At 52.5% G+C, this 17,759-nt stretch overlaps 1 protein-coding gene across 4 annotated transcripts in view; it reads left to right on the forward strand.

Annotated features, from left to right (window-relative positions):
• Positions 1-17,759, forward strand: part of Mad1l1 (mitotic arrest deficient 1 like 1) — a 368,748-nt gene that overhangs the window by 294,638 nt on the left and 56,351 nt on the right. For all 4 annotated transcript variants that reach the window (XM_029555183.1, XM_008851411.3, XM_029555181.1 and 1 more), the window contains one exon: positions 5,646-5,836. In XM_029555183.1, the coding sequence (XP_029411043.1) occupies positions 5,646-5,836 (191 nt within the window). The remainder of the gene's footprint in view (positions 1-5,645; positions 5,837-17,759) is intronic.

A 17,759-nucleotide genomic window follows, 5' to 3' on the forward strand; every position in this document is an offset into this window, starting at 1 on the left:
TATGTATGCCGCTCTCTCCTCTATAGCAGCTCAACTCTGGTGGGATCAGTATTCATCCAGGCTCTGACTCGGTACCTAAGCACCCACATCCTATAGTTGCATTCCTAATATTTCCTAACTGTCATTTGAGGTGCAAGCTGGGGAGGGGGTACTCTCTGGGCCACGTTCTTTCACTTGTTTGGTTTTCCACACTGACATGCCTGACTCCTTCTGGAACTCTCTGGAGGGTCTGTCAGAGTGCTCTCAGTGCTTCGAGCCACAGCAGACCATCTGCCAGCTCTGCCTGGATTCTTTTCCTTGGCCTGTCCTCTTGAGACTGCAGCACAGGATCAGAGAAGATCCTGCTCTGCTCTGATGGGGATGTGCAGGCTCTAGTCACCATCACAGGCACCTGGCCCGTTATGCCTCCCTCCTCTCTTAGCTCTTGCCTGAGCCAAGAAGGTTCTGTGCTCTCTAATGCTGTAGCTTGTCCATCGCAGGCTGGCTTGGCACTGGAATGAATGTGCCAGGCTAGACAGGGCTCTAGCAGGCCTGTCTCCTGCGCTGTAAATAGAACTCAGAGCCCGACCTAGGCTCTCACGTAGCCTTGAGCTCACTGTGTATCCGAGAACGTCTTTGAATTAATTTTTATGTGTATGAGTGTATTGTCTGAATGTATGTAAGTGCACCCATGATGCCTAAGGAGGTCAGAAGAGGACACTGGATCCCTTGGAACTGGAGTTACAGATGGTTGTTAGCCACCACCATATGGGTGCTGGGAACCAAACCCAGCTCTTTTGCAAGAACAGCTAGTGTTCTTAACTGCTGAGCCATCTCTCCAACCCCCAACTTCGAATTCTTAATCCTCCTGCCTCTGCTTCCCAAATGCTACGATTACAGGTATGCACCATCATGCCCAGTTTTTACAGTGCTGGGGATAGAACCCAGGGCTTCATACATATAAGGCAAGCATTTTACCAGCTGAGCCATGTCCCTAGCCCTTTGGCATGTTTTCTGTTGAGGTTGTGTTTCTCTCCCAAGAGCAAGAAGAGCTGGATTTCCTTCTTCCTGCAGGGCTGACTGCAGGGTCTCCATCAGAGAGGCCCACAGTCCCTTGGGCATGGCAAATGCTGGAGGAGCTGCAGCTAACATAACCCTTAAGCTGCAGCATGAGGGTATAGGGACCGATACCCTTTCCTGGTCCACACCTGGCACTCAAGTTCCCATGCACAGACTGGCATGCACTGTGAGCCCTGAGGGCATCTTCTGTCTGGTCACCTCTGTCTCAGGTCTCTGTGTCTACCTCACACGTGGCCCTCCGTCCCACTAGTGTCAGCCATTCTGCAGACTGGAGGCTGGGAGGTGGGTCTCCAAGGTCCGAGCCCATAAATGCTGTGTATCCTGACATCTCTGCTCTCAGGCAGGAGTGTATATCACCACTTGCCTTTGTCAGAATGAAGGCTATTTCTGTCCCCGTCTTTCCTGCAGAACTTTCACAACTGTCTCCTGTGAGCCCAAGAAGCAGATATGGGGTCGGGGCAGTAAGGAGTGTCAGCTCAGAGCCGCCCTGTGGCCTCCCTGGACTGGTGGAGCCAGTCAGCAGGTGGGGCAGGGAGCAGAGGGGTGAGGTCCAGGAGCCAGTCCTGGGTGCCACAGGGCCACCTTGGAAGCCCCACTCCCACCCATACAGCCTCTGCCACCCCTGAGTATGGCTCTGGGTTCTGGTATGCAGTCACATCCTTTCCCTGAATCCCACTTGTCCCCTGTCACACACCAGGACAGCTGAGCCTGTCCCTACAGAGGGTATAGGAAAGGGGGGCATGGATGGCCCTGCCTGGGGACACATGGGAAGAGTGCTGTGTAGGACAGGAGGATGGCCATGACGGCGTCTTCTAGTCACCATGGTGGGATGTGAGGGTAGACAAGGCCTGTGACAGGACAGAAGAGCACCAGGACTCAAAGGGCCTCAGTGGCCCACACAGTAAGAACTTGGTTCACAGGCTGTCTGGCGGGGGGGGGGGGGGGGGGGGCTAGAAAAGTGTTCCCCAGAGTAGATCTGCCTTTCCTTAGGTCTTGGTCCCTGAATAACCCCAGTGTTACCCTAAAAGCAGAGCCAGCAGCCCAGTCTGAGGCTGATGGCTGAGAGTGCCCTGGGTTTTACCCCTGTGACGACCCCAACTCTCCTTTCCATGTTGTCACTTGCAGACCAGAGAGTGTGCCTAACGTCTCCCCAGAGCCAGATGGGCTCTCTATGTCGCCACAGAGCCCCTGAGCCTAGAAGAAGCCTCAAAGCAGCTTCCATTCCTGGTCACCTCCAGAGAGGCTATATGACAGCCCCCTGGCAGTGACACCTCCACAGTGGAACCCATCTTTTATTTACTTAATCCAAATCGTTGTGTGAATTATTCATTCTCGTTTATGTAAGCTATTGTGCCACAAGAGTAATGGGACATAATGGGACGTTGAAACGCCCCAAATCAAATGATTGTTTACAGGCTTTGGCCTTACCTGAGGTTGTGCTCTGCCCCTCCCCCACTCCCTGGCCTACCAGGTGGGCTCAGAGCCTTCTACCTGGAGGAGGTGGCTTCTTCCAGCCACCAAGGGTGATAAGACGCTCCTCTTTTGCAACCTCAACCAGGCCTGTGAGTGCTGGGTATGTGGCAAGTGGTACCTACTATTTGTTCACCCCACAAGGTGCACTGACCAGCCACGGATGACCTCCCATGGACCTAAACTCTGACGGTATTTAAGTCTGTGAACTGTACAGGAAGGCCCATTTCCTTCCCAAGGTCAGACTGCATTAGGTCCTGAAATTTAATCTTCACCAAACATCTGAACTCCGTCACCAGCAGTGTGGTCCCTGACAGGACTGAAAGATCACTTGGGAAGCGTGGTCAGCAGATTTCTCCTCCTGCTGAGGGCTCCATCCCAGGAAGGAGAGGCTGAGGGATACCAGGAAGAGTCCAGGGTCAGAGCTGCCAATTAACCTTTCATTTTCATCTTCTGAGCACTCGATCAATCAAGGGCTCTGGGCCTGCATCTCGTTGGAGGTTCTTTCATGTCACATAACTGTTCACTAAGGCCTCTGTGCCAGGTGATGGATAGAGGAGCCACCAGGGCAGGGCTAGTGGCTAAGCAGCCACAACATCACAGGTGGACTTCTGCCGACATGCTGGGTCTGTCAGGCCATACTCCTCACAGCCCCTGGTACCAGCTTGCCTTGCTCAGTGTGGTTCCCAACGTGGGCTGTGTATTCTGTAATAGGAGGAACGGCCAGGGTAGTGTGAGCCCTTACTAGAGCCCTTCAGCTCCATGGCCCAGCGGCTCTGAGCTTTGAGCCTTGCTTTTCTTTTTTAAAAATTAATGTATTTTTTGTGTATGAGTATTTTGTCTGCATGTATGTACATGCACCCTCACATGTATTTTCTGTGGAGACTAGAAGAGGGCATGGAATCCCCTTGGAACTGTAGTTAAAATTAGTTGTTAGCTGCCATGTGGGTTCTGGGAACCAAACCCAGGTCCTCTGCAAGAGCAGCCAGTGCCTTTAACCACTGAACTATCTCTCTAGCCCCAAGCTAGAGAGAAGTGGGGGGGTTGGGGGGGAGATATTCATCCTTGGACATTATGTGACTTTTCCTGGGAAGCATAAACAAAAAACTCTGTTCACCCCAGATAGGAAACCCATGACAGACCAAAGCCACAATTCCACCCAAGCCTGCTTATTGAACCATTGAGTCCACTGGGGTTACTTGTAGCGCGTGAGTAACTCAAAGGTACATTACTGAAAAGCCACCCCGGCATGGGTGACAGCTCAGGAAAGCTGCATCCCTGGAGCTGTCACATGACTTGGAGACAGCTCAGTCCCTTGGAGAGTCTCCTCTTCCAACAATTGCTGCTGCTTCTATAACTAACTTTGGGGTGGGGCCTTGTGAATCCTGAAAGTTTCTCATCTTCTGGAACTTTACAAGTTTTCTTTACTCCCCAAAGAGCCTCCTTCCTGGAGAGAATACCTTTAGTTTGGAAGAAGATAGCTATGCAAAACTGTCACAGCAGAGTGGCTTGAAGTGAGTTTGTGCATATGAGATGGGAGGCCCAGCTTGCGACATTCCTGGGTGTCTGCAAGCCTCGCTTTCCATGCCTGGCTGGCCTCCAGTGCATGCCCTGGCTAGATCCTTGAGACCATGTCTGAGGACAGCCACGTGCTGCTCTATCCTGGGAGATGGTGTGGGGACAGAGGTGGCACAGCTGAGTGGTGACCCAGCCCTCCCTGGTCTTTTTTCCTCAGGGTAACTCAAGGCTCCTGTTGTTCTCATGGCTCTCCTGGAAGGCAGCCACCCAGTACCACTCATCTCTTGCAGGAGGCCACCAGACTCCATGTACCCCCTAAGCACTCTGAGCATACAGTGTGCAGGGCACACGCTTACATTCCTCACTGCCTCAGGCCTGATTGGAGACCTCCAGTTCATGCCTTTTCTCACCCTTTCTTCCAGAGCAGGCTCTTCAGGGACCTGGGCCGGGCCTGGTCCACAGAGCCTCTTAACCTTTGGGTTCATTTGACTTAGGGCCACCTTTCCCAGGTGGTCAGGGATCATCCTCCTTGGAGGCACCCCATCTCCCTTGTACTCCTGATCACACATCATAGCTAATGTTAACTTCCCTTTCTTCCACCCAGCCTGTGCTTTGATTCAACCCACAGTGGAGGGAGGCTCAGGACACCCCCACATACCTAAGTCTGATAGTCTGGGCCTATGGGATGCCCCCTCATGAGTTCCAGGCAGGACCTTCAGCTCAGAAACAGTTCCCTGTGTGTGCATAAGTGAAGCCAGGCTCAGTAATTAATGGGGACGTAAATCAGGGTCTAATTACTCAGCAGGCACCTTTGGTGAGAGATTCATGGTAATTGTGTGTGCTCCTGGTGGCTTTGCGCAGCTGGCTTCTCCCCGAGTGCCAGTTAACTATGGTGGGCCAGAAATGGTGGTGATGGGGGGATGTTCTGCCCTGAGTGATATACTCAGACACACATGAGAGATGGGAGTTTCCTAGGCAGGGCTAGCTGGAGTCTCCCCAGACCCTGCTGCGAGATAGAGGGGCTGGTGTCCTCATCATAGGTGACCAGCAGGTAGACCCCATAACCCCATAAATTAAAATGGCCTAAAGTGTCCAGATAGGAGTTCAGAATACAGTCTGGAGGTAGTTTCATTGCCCAGGGTGGCAGGTGACCCTCAACCTTCCATGGCAGACCTGGACTCCTGGGGCTCCCTCCTCCAGCCAGCTCTGGAACTTGTTGGGAGGTGGGGACCCAGTCACCCCTGAGTCATGACCAACTCTGCCCCACAGTGCTTCCTAACAGTAACCAGGGGTGAAGTCACATGGGCCATTGTCATTGTACTAGCCTGGTATCTAGCCACAGCATCTGTCTTTCCTAGTCACTGTTTTCTTTGAGTCACCATTGTTAATACGGTGACTTCATTACCACTACCACCACACTGCTTATCTGTTGCCTCGTCCCTTTTCTCCTGGTTCTTTAGGGCTCACAGATGGGGCAGCTGCCTCAGCTGTCCTCAGGCAGTGGTGGCTGGGGTTGAGATGGTCCTCCCACCCACCCCCACCCCAGCCATCCTCCCAGCACACTGGTGGCACTCACACCCTGCCCCCTCTCTCTGCAGAGCTGCGGAAGCAGGTGGAAAGCGCGGAGCTGAAGAACCAGCGGCTCAAGGAAGTTTTCCAGACCAAAATCCAGGAGTTTCGAAAGGTCTGTTATACACTGACTGGTTACCAGATCGATGTGACCACTGAGAGCCAATACCGGCTCACTTCCCAGTATGCTGAGCACCAGACCGACTGCCTCATCTTCAAGGTAGGCAATGCTGTGCCTGCTCGCACAGTCGTGGGCAGCTCTCCTCCCCACTCGGGGGGGTCAGATGATGAGTCATGTGGTCCTTTTGCCACCCTCGATGGGTGCTGGCCTGGAGCCATCACTGCTTGGCTTCTTCGTTTTTCAGTCTCCACTGGGCCCACCTTACAGGTTGGGGGCACTTCGGCTTTATCTAGAGGACTGTGAGGGGCATGGCGGACACCCGTATTGCTATCAGACCTCTTCCAGGGGTCAGTGTGTGGCATGACCCATAAAAAAATAAATGAACGGGGTTGGGGATTTAGCTCAGTGGTAGAGCGCTTGCCTAGCAAGCACAGGGCCCTGGGTTCGGTCCTCAGCTCTGCGGGGGGGGGGGGCAAGGAATGGGCATGATGGCACACGCCTGTAGTCCCAGCACTTGGGAGGCAGAGGCAGGCGGATCTCTGTGAGTTCAAGGCCAGCCTGGTCTACATAGTGAGTTCCAGGACAGCTGGGGCTACAGGGAGACGCTTCTTCAAAAAGACCCCCCCAAAAAAGGAAAAGCTGACCGCATGACCAGAGGCAGCAGGGCCAAGCCTGTAGGTGGCTGCACAGTGCCTGTAAGCAGAGGGGTTGGACAGTGGCCATCATGAAGCAGGAACTTGTGGCTGTCTTGTCCGTAGTGTGGGCCTATGACAGGGTAGGCTGGGGGCTCCCCAAGAAGGTCTTATTGCAGCAGGAGCAGCGTAGCCTGCTGAGTGTGCACAGGATGTGGCCAGGCCTGCCGTGGTCACTGGTTCTGAGAGTAGATGGCTCCAGCAGAAGTGGGGCTGTCCCATGTTGGGAGCAGGGTGGGAGACAGCTGGAAATCTGGGTAGCAAGGGCTTACCTATGGTTGCTGGCAACCTGACTTCCTGTTTGTGGAATGGTGTAGTGTTGCCTGTGTGGCATATGGCCCCGGTGTGGCTTGTGGTTCCTATGTACTATGTGGCTGTTTCAGGAAGGGTATCCAGTCAATGGGTAGTCAGGACACATGGTAACAGGCTTCACCACTTGTGGCTGTCAACAGCCAGGCTGTGTGCCCCTGAAGAAACAGGAACCAGCCCAGTCCTATCTAAAAGCTATCCCCAGTGTGAAAACAAAGCTGTCCCTGCCCTGGAAATTGCCAGTTGACCAGCGGCCTACTTCTCCTTGCTTCCATCCATCTGTGCTTCTGTCCTCTTCTGAGGGACGCTGCCCAGCTTGGTGGCCAGAGGTGCATCAGCTGTGGCACCCACTATTGCCTACAGCTTCATGGCATGCCTTGGAGAGTTCTTGAACTTCTCAGACTACATCTATCCATTTTTACGCTTCTTACAATCCTGCAATCTTTTACTAAATAAATAAATATTTGAACGCCCAGAGTCTTTAAGTCAGTAAGCGATCACAAATACATTTCTTCACTTCTGTGTACTTTTGAATAACTCAGGATCACTGATGGGTATTTAATTTAATGCAGTGTAGGAATTCTGTGTGTTTTGAGAAAGATTGTCAAATGAAGATGTGCTTAGAAGCAGTCACTGTTGGACACATCATTATATCAGCGTTTCTAGGTTAGGAATTCTAGTTGGCATTGCAAAGTATTCTGATTTTTTTGTTTTGTTTTGGGGTTTTGGCAGTACTGGATATGGAACCTAGGGCTTCCTGCATGCTAGACAAGTATGCTGCCCCTGCGCCACGCCCCTAGCCCCTCACTGAGGGATTCTTAGCAGGTACTCTACTGCTGAGCCATGACTCCAGCCCCTCAACTGGGGGATTCTAGGCAAGTGCTGATCCACGCTCCTAATCCCTCACTAAGAGAGTCTAGGCAAGTGCTCTACCACTTTGCTATACCCCAGCCCCTCCCTGGGAAAGTCTAGGCAAGTGCTCTACCACTTTGCTATACCCCAGCCCCTCCCTGGGAAAGTCTAGGCAAGTGCTCTACCACTTTGCTATACCCCAGCCCCTCCCTGGGAAAGTCTAGGCAAGTGCTCTACCACTTTGCTATACCCCAGCCCCTCCCTGGGAAAGTCTAGGCAAGTGCTCTACCACTGGTCCTGCCACCAGCTCCTCTCTTGGGGATTCAAGGCAAGCGCTCTTCCACTGAACCACACCCCCAGCTACTTACTGGTGGATTATGACGGTGACCCACTGCCAGCCACAGTCTCTGCAGCATATATGGAGTAAGGGCAAGTGTGGCCGCTGGCCTTGCCTAGTGCACAGTGTCCCTACACTCACCCAATTCATCATTTACCATGATAGGTGGCCAAAATACACCTGCCTGTCCCAGTCTTAGTTATCCTGCCCACCAGCTGTCCTTGGCATTGCCTAGCCAGCCATGAGCATACTCACCATTCACCTGATATCTGTGGGTCGACCCAGAGGGCACCCAGGAATTCTGCCTTGAAGATACCAACAGAGCCTAGCCTCATAGGGAAGCAAGTAACCAAATTCAACCTGGGGCTCAGAGAAAACAAGCCCTCCCTGCCTCAGGCAACTCCCTTGCCATATGTGGTCTTCTGATGGACACCTTCCCTAGACGAGCCTGTTGAGCATCCTCTCCCAGAATCCCAGGGCTCAGTATAGCCTCAACATCAAGGTGGCCAGTGGGGAGTGCTGCTTCAGGCCCATAGCTATCTCTCTGTTCCTGTATTCACCGCAGACCCCTGTAGCCACAGGGGCCCTCCTTCATCACCTGACTTTCGAGAGGTCACAGAATGTTTGCAAGTTCTGGCAGACAGTGGCATGGCCTGGTGGAAGCTGTGTTAGGGGCTGTGTGTTGCTTGGTATTTGACCAGAGACCGTGCCACTTGGTGGGCTGGTGCAGGACTTGGTACATGGTGTTACAGGACTCAATGTCCTGTAACCTTAGGTAGGGAGTGGGGGCTCTGGCATATCTTGGAGATAGAAAAAGCATAGTTGCACCATGTTCCAAGGGCAGCCCAGGAGCAAAATGCCCCTTGTACAGTTCTGTTGTAAAATGTATATGTGTATATGCCAGTGTCCATATGTGCACACGTGGCAGACAGGCTGGATGACAACTTCCTTTTGTTGTTCAGGTTTAGCCATCTTTTCTTGTTGTTTTCAGGGGGGGAGTGTTGGTGGGGGGGTTGGGTTTTTTTGTTTGTTTGTTTTGGCTTTTTGAGACGTGGTCTGCCTGTAGCCGCAGCTGGCCTGAAATGCACTATATAGACCAGGCTGACCTCAGTCTCACAGAGATCCACCTGCCTCTGCCTCCCGAGTGCTGGAAAGGCATGCACCACCATGCCTGGCCATCATTTTATTTTTGAGACAGTCTCTCTCTGCCTTGGAACTTGCCAAGAAGGCTGCACTGGCAGGTAGGTAGGCCCCAGGGATCAACCTCTCTCTGCCTCCTCAGAGCTAAGATTGCAAAGTGCACACCACCACACCTTGTTTAGTTTGGTTTTGGTTTAGTCTTGCCTCTGTCTCACACCTGGCTTTTCCATGTGAGTTCTGGGAATTGAATGCAGGTCCTCGTGCTTGCAAGGCAGGCACTTTACCAAGGGAGTGTGTTCCCCAATCTTCTTGTACATAGTGTAGTAGTGGGTCAGCTGTCTCTCCATGGCAAGATCTGAAACAGCCAATAGGGACCCCCATTCTCCTCTTCCCAGGCTCCTATGGCCCACGCCATTGCACTGTGGGCAGCTTTGGGTGTTGTGGGTAGCTTGGCAAGAGACCAGGAAATGTTTCTTGCCTGCTGTTGGGATCCGGGCTCCACTTTTCTCCAAAGCCATGTGTAACATGGCCTCAGCCTGCCCTATGTCCTGCCTCCTCCTCCTCCTACCTGGGCCTGTTTAGCCTGTGGTCCCTCTCTATGCAGTTGTGGAAATGAGTGCAGGAACCCCACACCGGACATGCCCTGACTCAGAGCACTGCCGCATGCACCAGTGCTGCCAGCCGCCTGCCTTTGTGGCTGCTTCCTCACGTCAGGTGAAGATAATTATAGCTGCTGCAGGGCCCTGTTGGGAGTCTCAGCCATGGCCCACAAATGATCCCCACCTGTGCGCACCCTCAGCTGACACTGGGGTTCTGTCTGCTGCACCCCTGGCAGAGCTGCAGAACAGTTCTCCAGCATTACCCACAGTGGCAGGGCAGCTGGGCCTCACAAGGGAGGAGGCAGGGTCCCAGGCACAGGCTCCTCCCCTGGCAAGGGAGCACAGGTCCACTTGCAGCAACCTAAAGTGTTGTGGTCTTTCTGAGCCTTGGGATCACCAATGTCTGCCCATTCCCAGGCCTTATTGGCACTAGGCCCCTTCCCAGGGCAGAGGCTCCTCTGATTCTCCAAACATGTCAGGCCCCCGCAGCCTTGAGAAGTCCCCCTGCCCAGTGCAGTGCAGGTAGGACGGCATGGGGGTCTGTCAAGACCGAGTCAGGCTCAGGCAAGGTCACCCCAACCCCAGCCACTGGCCACTTCCTGTTCATTTTCTTTTCCCACAGCAAATTCCCAGGCAGGAGGGGTCCAAGGCAGAGTTAGAAATAGCCGGGCCTGTTTCCAGCCCAGCAGGTTCTCTAGATGTGTGCTGGGATAATTGAAGCTTGGTGCAGGGTCCCACATGGCTCCAGTTCCCGTCCCAGCCTGGACCTAGCCTCTGCCATGTGTGGGTGGGAGAGCTGCTGCCTGAGGCCAGCCACTCCGCCTGTGACTGCTTCCCAGCCTAGCATCACCCAGGGCTGGGAAGATCTGTCGGGGGCCAGAGGCAGACCTGGATTCTGGCATTGTAGGGATGGGCTGCCAGCTGTTTGTCACTGGTCAAGCAAGGGCTCCTCACCTTACCTGGGGAACAGGATTGCGGTAGAAGCTAAGGGGCTTGTGGGCGATGAGCAGGAGCGTGCTCCAGTGTGACAGGAAGTGCATGCTTCCATCTGCTTGGCTGGGCCAGCCCCTGGTATAATTATCCTCAGTAGATGGTGACAGTCAAGGATTCTTGTGTGGGGTGGGTACAGACCAGAGGTCAACTTTGGGTCTTTTTCTGTCATTCTCCTTTTATGTTTTGACACAGGGTCTCTCACTGAACCTACTGATTAAGCAAAGCTAGCTGACTGGCCAGCCGGCCTCAGGAATCCTACTGTCTCTGCCTCCCCGTTGCAAAAATTACAAGCATGTCTGCCACACATAGCACCTTCATGAACTCTTTCCTTCCCAGTTAAAGAGACCTGAGCCCAAGGTCATACCACCGAGAGGGCTCTGGGGACAGCAGATAAGGTGAGGACCTGCCCTGTGCTGGGGGGCTCTAGGGAAGTAGCTAGGTTGGACCATGGCACTACCATTGGAATGTGTGGTGTGAGTTCACCACCCATGGGAGGTCTGGCTGGGCCTGCAGTGTGACAGTGTCACCCCTTTCAGGGCCTCTGTGGCTAAGGCACAGTGGTGGCACTTAACTCCAATAGGAGCTTCCGTAGCCTCCCACCTCCCTGAGTCTCTTCTACCCCATTCCCCATGTCCTCAGCCGTATGCCCAACCTCAGCATAGACCTAGCACTACCTGTATCAATAGTGATTCCGCCTGCCAGGTGCTTCAGGAAGCAGACAGGGCCCCCTAAACAAGGCAGGAGGAACAGGTAAGGAGGTGACTGGCTTCTGCACACCTGTACCCACAACACCCTGCTGCCAGAGAGTGTCAGGTGTGTGTGTGAGAAGAGGAGCCAGGTGTAACACAGATTTCTGTGCCCAGGGCCCTGCAGCTTTGCAGTGTGTGAGCCCTGCTAGACAGGGTGCCAGGAGAACCTGGGTCAGTTTGTCAGTCCACAGGACAGTCAGGCAAGGATCAGGTTATTCAGTGTGCTTAGAGTCTGTTTCCTTTTGTTCTAACTTCATTTCTTGGAGGGAGGGACACCATCATGCCCAGCAAGTATTCTGATTTTTTTTTTTGAGACAGGGTCTCCCTGCAGCCCTAGGGTGTGTGCCAAATTCTAGTATGTGGGGGCTCATGGGTGCCCAGCCCAGGAAGCCTCCCTTAATGGTCTGCCTGTCCACACCATGGATTCCCCAAACCCATGGCCACCATGGTCATCTCCCCCCTATACTGTTCTCTAGAAAAGGCCTCACTGCCCAGGCTCTGGGAGCTCAGGTCTGCTGCTGTGGACAGTCTTCACAATGGAGTGGCCATGTTCCAATAAAACTTTATTTATAGCACTGAGCTTTGACATTTTGTAATTTCTACAGAGCATAAAATATTCTTGGGGCTTTTTTGAACACTTTATAAATTTATTTTTAGAACAGCATTAGATTTGTGGAAAAATTGAGCAGAAAATACAGTTTTCCTATCACCCAGCCTATGCCACAGTTTCTGCTGTGGCTAACAGAATCTCGCCCAAGCCTGGCACAGCTGCTGCAAGCCCTGAGCCAGTACTGTCCAGAATCTGTGAGTCGTTGAAGTCAGTGCCGCACATGCTCTTCACTCTTTAGGTGGATCGCTCTAGGGTTTGTGTAGAAGCACAGAGATTTGTGCCACTACATTGTGTCCCACAGAGAAGCGTCCCAGCCTCACAGCTCTCCTGCCAGTCATGCTGCCCTACCCAAGATGTCCCGGAGTTGGAACTCTGCTCACCTTTGCATGCTGGAGCCTTTCACTTAACAGCATTCACTCAGGGTTCCTCTGGGTCTTTCCTTAGCTGGATTGCTCATTTGTTTCTGGGTTTTACAGGTCTGGGAATGGAACCCAGGGCACTATTCATGTCAGACAAGTGCTCTGCTGCAGAGCCACACCCCAGCCCTCACTGCTCTACCACTGAACCACACCCCAGTCCTTCAGCTGGGGGATTCTAGACAGGTGCTCCACCACTGAGCTACTTCCTCAGCCCCTCACTGAAGGATTTTAAGCAATCACTCTACCACTGAGCCACACCCCCAGCCCTCACTGAGGCAGTAGCTCAGTGATAGTAGCCTGTAACTGCCAACTTAGCCCCATGTTCACATGTTCCACATCTTCCCAGGGAAGCTCCGCTAGCTGGGGACCAGGTGTTCAAATGTGCCTGTGGGTAGCATTTCACATTCAAACTATAACACTGGTTGAACTGTATGAGACAAACACTTCCCGGGTCCTCCTTTTGAACCTTGTGGGAATGGCTCTGTAGCCCTAAAGGCCCTGGGGTGATGCCAGGTGGAGAGTGGAATGGGTAGGGGATCCAACCTCAGTGTGCAGGCCCTGTCTGCTCTCTGACCCTTGCAGCCCTTCAGTGACAAACACTTGCTGTACTATTTCCTGGGTACCATGTGCACGGCCATGCCAGCAGCCCAGCCCCAGGCATTCTTTTATTCTGCATTCCCAGTGATCCTGCTGACTGCCTGCTTACCCGTAAAAGCCTTTGTGGAGCAGAACACAGGTGCACCCATCTACAGGCTGGGTGTACCTCTCCTTGCAGAGCCTCCATTCTCTCGGCTCTCTTCTACCTTCTTACCAACCCTGTGCCCACGGCTCCAGGCTTCTGTGGTCATGGCTCCTGCCAAGGTATAGACTGGCCAGGCAAGGGCCTGTATGGCATAGGCTAAGATTTGCTCAAGGTTTATTGCTCCCTGATGGGTTGTTCACTTGGCCTCCTGTGGTGTAGACGTGACCTTCATAGTTGCCCCGCCTCTGACTTTCAAAGCAGCCTTGTGATCATGCAGAGCAAATATGCCTGCCTGCGGTTCTCCCTGCATCTGTCTCACATAGATCTGGCATGGTGCTCTGTGTTCATGGAGAGGGATGGTCACTGGTAGAAGATAGTCCTAAAGTCTTAGTGACTGGGCCCTGAACCAGCCACCAGATGCCTAAAAGAAACTTCAGCCCATGGGGTGTTCCAAGTCTAATGGGTAAAGAGTGCTATAGGACAGAGAGGACTGAATCTCTACTGTCAGGATGTCATAGCCCTTAGCCTGGAGCCCTTGGTAGCCTAGGCTCTGCTATTACAGCTAATGGAGCATCAAAGCTGGCAAATGGATATTGAGCAACTGCCCTGGCATCAGCTCTTTGTCAGAGGTAGAGGGAATTCAGGGATTTGAAGGTCATGGGAAACCCAGGTAGTCATGGACAACATTCTGCAGTATGACCCGGGAAGCAGGAGCCATGCATCCTACCCAGAGCAAGCCTACTGTCAGAACTACCCACAGCCACAGCCTGGCCTGCGCTCATCTGACCTCTACCTGGTGTTCATCCCTAGAACCCTGTTCATTTTTCTCCATAGCCCAACTGGGGACAAAGACTGGGATACAGGCTGACAACAGAGAGCGTGCAGAAGGGACAATACAGCTGTTCCCAGCTTCCCAGTGTAGGCAGAGGAGACTTCAGGTTGTGGGCATGTAAGAGGTCTCTGGAAAATTGGAGTTAGAGGCCCTCGAGAGTTCTTCTGCACATGGGTGAGATTCCTGCCACCAGGGACCACACAAGGGCCCTACCTGTGACTCAGGCTGCAGCAGCCAAGCTCTCATCCTGCACCTTGCTCTGGCTCCCACTGTGGTCTGCCCTTGCCCCTGCCCTCCATCCTGCTTGGTTCCCACCTACTGTAGTCACACACCCCCTCCCCTGCCCTGGCTTACACCATAGTTCCCCTTTCCTCCTGCTATGGCTCCCACCATAGCCTTCCCTCCCCCCTGCTGTTTGGCAGCTGGGACACAGTGAGCTGTGACACCAACTAGAGAGGGTTCCCTTGCTAGCCCAGGTGTTCCTGATACTCCCCAGCCCTGCATGTCAGGTTAAACTGCAGGTCTCACTATGTTCCTGCCACCCTAGTTTCCTCTTGGCTTTCATAGACTCCTGGATACCCTGGGAGACCTGCTCTGTTCTCACCCCTTTGTTCTGCAGACAAGGAGACTTACTGAGTGACTGTGTGATCACTCATACAGGCCATTGATTGCACTGAGTAAGCCTTGGAACCCAGGCAGGGAGCTGCGAACAGCAGAGGAACGAGTGAAGGTAGGAAAGGCTGCGGGCTCTGTGTCAGTCATGTGACCCTCCTGGTTGCATGCCTTGCTTGACCTGCCCTTGGCTGGACAGCTTCACCTCTGCTCAGATTGAGACTTCTGTGATCCTGTCTGGGAACTACTGGGTTTGGGGAGCTGTCCCTACTTGTGGTGCTGAAGTCAAAGCCTGCCAGTCAGTTGCCGGCTATCGCAGGAACAAGCCCCGTATTAACCACAACCCTCCCAAAAATACTGCTGCTGCAAAAGGGGCCACAACCTCTAGGGTGTGACATGGGACTTGCAGCTCTGAGTAAATGTCTCTGTAACATGACAGCCGGGGCCTCCTCACCTCACTTCCAGGCTTAGAGCCCCAGTGACAGGAGCCCAGCCACCTCACTGCCTCATGAGCCCTGTGCCTTCTTCAGGCAGCATCGTACCCAGGCCTGGCCAAGGAAGAAGGGCCAGCCAGACTTTGCATCGTGGGCGGTTCGGCCAGGAAATGGGTGACTGGCAGGCAGCCTCAGCAGCCCCCAGGAAGCACAGAGAAGGCTTTAGGAAGAGGCAGCACCCCACTCCTGCCCTCCCTCTTCCTCCCCTGACAGGCAATCAGGCCCATTCATAGGCTCCTGTCGGCCTGCCGGCTTCTGGAGACTTCCCTTCTGCCAAGATAACAGTAAGATCTAGATAGACACTTTAATTTGAATTTGCTTTTTTGGGTCCCCTGAATTTCAAATGGAGTTGTTAAGAACGCATGCTGACTTCAAAACCTGCTGCGTTCCTTCAGCTGAGTTGGCTGGGCTTAACAGGCTCTGGGATTTCAACAGTACAGGGTGTCAGAGTTACTCTTGTCAGATGTGTGCTGCCCCTGAGACCCCAGTGGCAGACACACTCGCTCTTAGTGTGGGCTGAGAGCCTGGGCTCATGTTCGAGAGCATCAGGCCTGCCTGGAGCCAGCCCTCAGCCTACAGTGCAGGAGGGAGAGGCCAGCGAGCTCAAGTAAAATTAAACAAATGGGTAAAGAATGGGTTGATGGCACAGACTGAGTGCCAAGCTCTCTGTGGCATGAGAGGTTTGAGGAGAGGCCAGTGGGTTCTTTTGGGGGTCATGTGATAGCTTCTACTTGAGAAGAAACATCTCCTTCCAGGGCTCAACAGGCCTGGGAGGCAGCACAGTGCAGAGCAACAAACTGCTTTCAGTTCTAGCAGTTTGTGTAAGGGCCCTCTAGTCAAGGAGGCTGGGCATCCTTAGAACTGAATCCAGGATGTGAGGATGAGCCCCAGGTCTCAGGCAGGCTGGGGGTAGGCAGGGCTGGGACTCCTGGACCTTGTAGCTGGGGTGGGTCTTGGTTCATTTCTAGATGCCCTGTGAACCCATTCCAGGTGGTAATGAGATGTGGCTGTCCAAGGATCTTGGGTTAGCCTAGGCTCAGATTGCCCTTCCTACTAGGTATGGCAGAATGACCTGTAATCCCAGAAGCTGAGGCAGGAGGATTGCCAAAAATTCATCTAGCCTGGGCTATGTAGTTCCAGCCTTAAAACCCTGTTTTAAAAGGGTCAGAGGAGAGGGCTGGGAAGGTGGCTTCATCAACAAAGTACTTGCCATGGTAGCTTAACAACCTGAGTTCAGTTCCCAGAACCTATGTTTTTTTTTTTTAATAGAAAAAATCCTGGATTACAGTGCCCTTGTAATCCCAGCACCAGGGACCCTGAGATGCAGATCCCTGGGGCTCACTGGCCAGCCAGCTCAGCCTAAGCAGAAAGCCCCAGGTCCTAGTGAAAGACCCTGTCAAGAAATAAGGTGGACAGCTCCTGACCTGAGGTCAGCCTCCACATGCACACACACACACACACACACAATCACACACACAATTAATCACACAATCCCAACTGAGGCTATGTTCTCATAGAACTTTGGTGGGTTTTGTTTGTTTTTCTTATCATATGTATCTATCTATGCCACATGTACAGTGCCCAAAGAAGCCAGAAGAGGGCGTCTGGTCCCCTGGAACCAGAGTTATAGGAGGTTGTGAGCTGTCATGTGGATGCTGGGAACTGAATTCTGGCCCTTTAGCAACCACTGTTAACCACTGAGCCATCTCTCCAGCTGCTGGTAGAGGTAGCCCATGGGCCTGAAGTGGCCTTACTCTGATAGTTTGCAGAGCCTGCTGTGGATTCACAGTATGCAAATTAATCTCTCAGCCTGCTATAAATAGCACCATGCCACTTAGCAGAGAGAAAGTAGCACTGAATCTCCAGGCATTCCCACTTCTGTTCAGCTTCTGTCGAACCTCTGTTTTATTATTGCACTTTAAAGATCCCATTATCTTTTAAATTTGCCTTTTCTTCTTTAAAAAAAAAAATCTTTGAAATTTAAATGCTTCACAAACACCTTTAAAGCATGCACACATGCTGCCAGCCCCTGGCCCCTCTCTATACCTCTCCTTTCCCTTCTGTGGGAGGACCCTCCTTACCATTCTTTCTAGGTGGTTCTGCCACCAGTACATCTCCCAGCTTCCCCTTGTCTGAAAATGCCTTTATTTCATCTTCATTTTGATTGAACATGCGATCTGTGCTTGTTTCCTTTTAGCATCTTGATTTTTTTTTTTTTTCTCACTTCTGGTTCTAGAAACATGCCGACAGTCTTATCCTGGTCCTCGTAGGATCTCTGCCTTTCTCCCTGCAGCTGACTTTACGGTTTTCCTTGTGTTTATCTTGCTTATGATTCGCCAGTTCCTTGGGTTTGTGGATTTATAATTGATCAAATTTGGAAAAATTTTTAAGAATATTTTATTTTATATTTGTACGTGCCTATAATGTGTTTGGATCAAATACAACCCCCATTCCCTCCCCTCTACTTCCTCCTTATGCCCACGCCACTGCCCCCAGCAGAGGAGCAGCAAGAGTGCTTAACAACTGAGCCATTTCTCCAGCTTTGGTAGAATTTTTTTAGTCTCTCTCTCTCTCTCTCTCTCTCTCTCTCTCTCTCTCTTTCTTTCTTCTTTCTTTCTTCTTCTTCTTTTTTTTTTTGAAGC

This window comes from Nannospalax galili, unplaced genomic scaffold (genome assembly GCF_000622305.1).
Source record: "Nannospalax galili isolate Female #2095 unplaced genomic scaffold, S.galili_v1.0 scaffold664, whole genome shotgun sequence".
Classification (NCBI taxonomy): Eukaryota; Metazoa; Chordata; class Mammalia; order Rodentia; family Spalacidae; genus Nannospalax; species Nannospalax galili.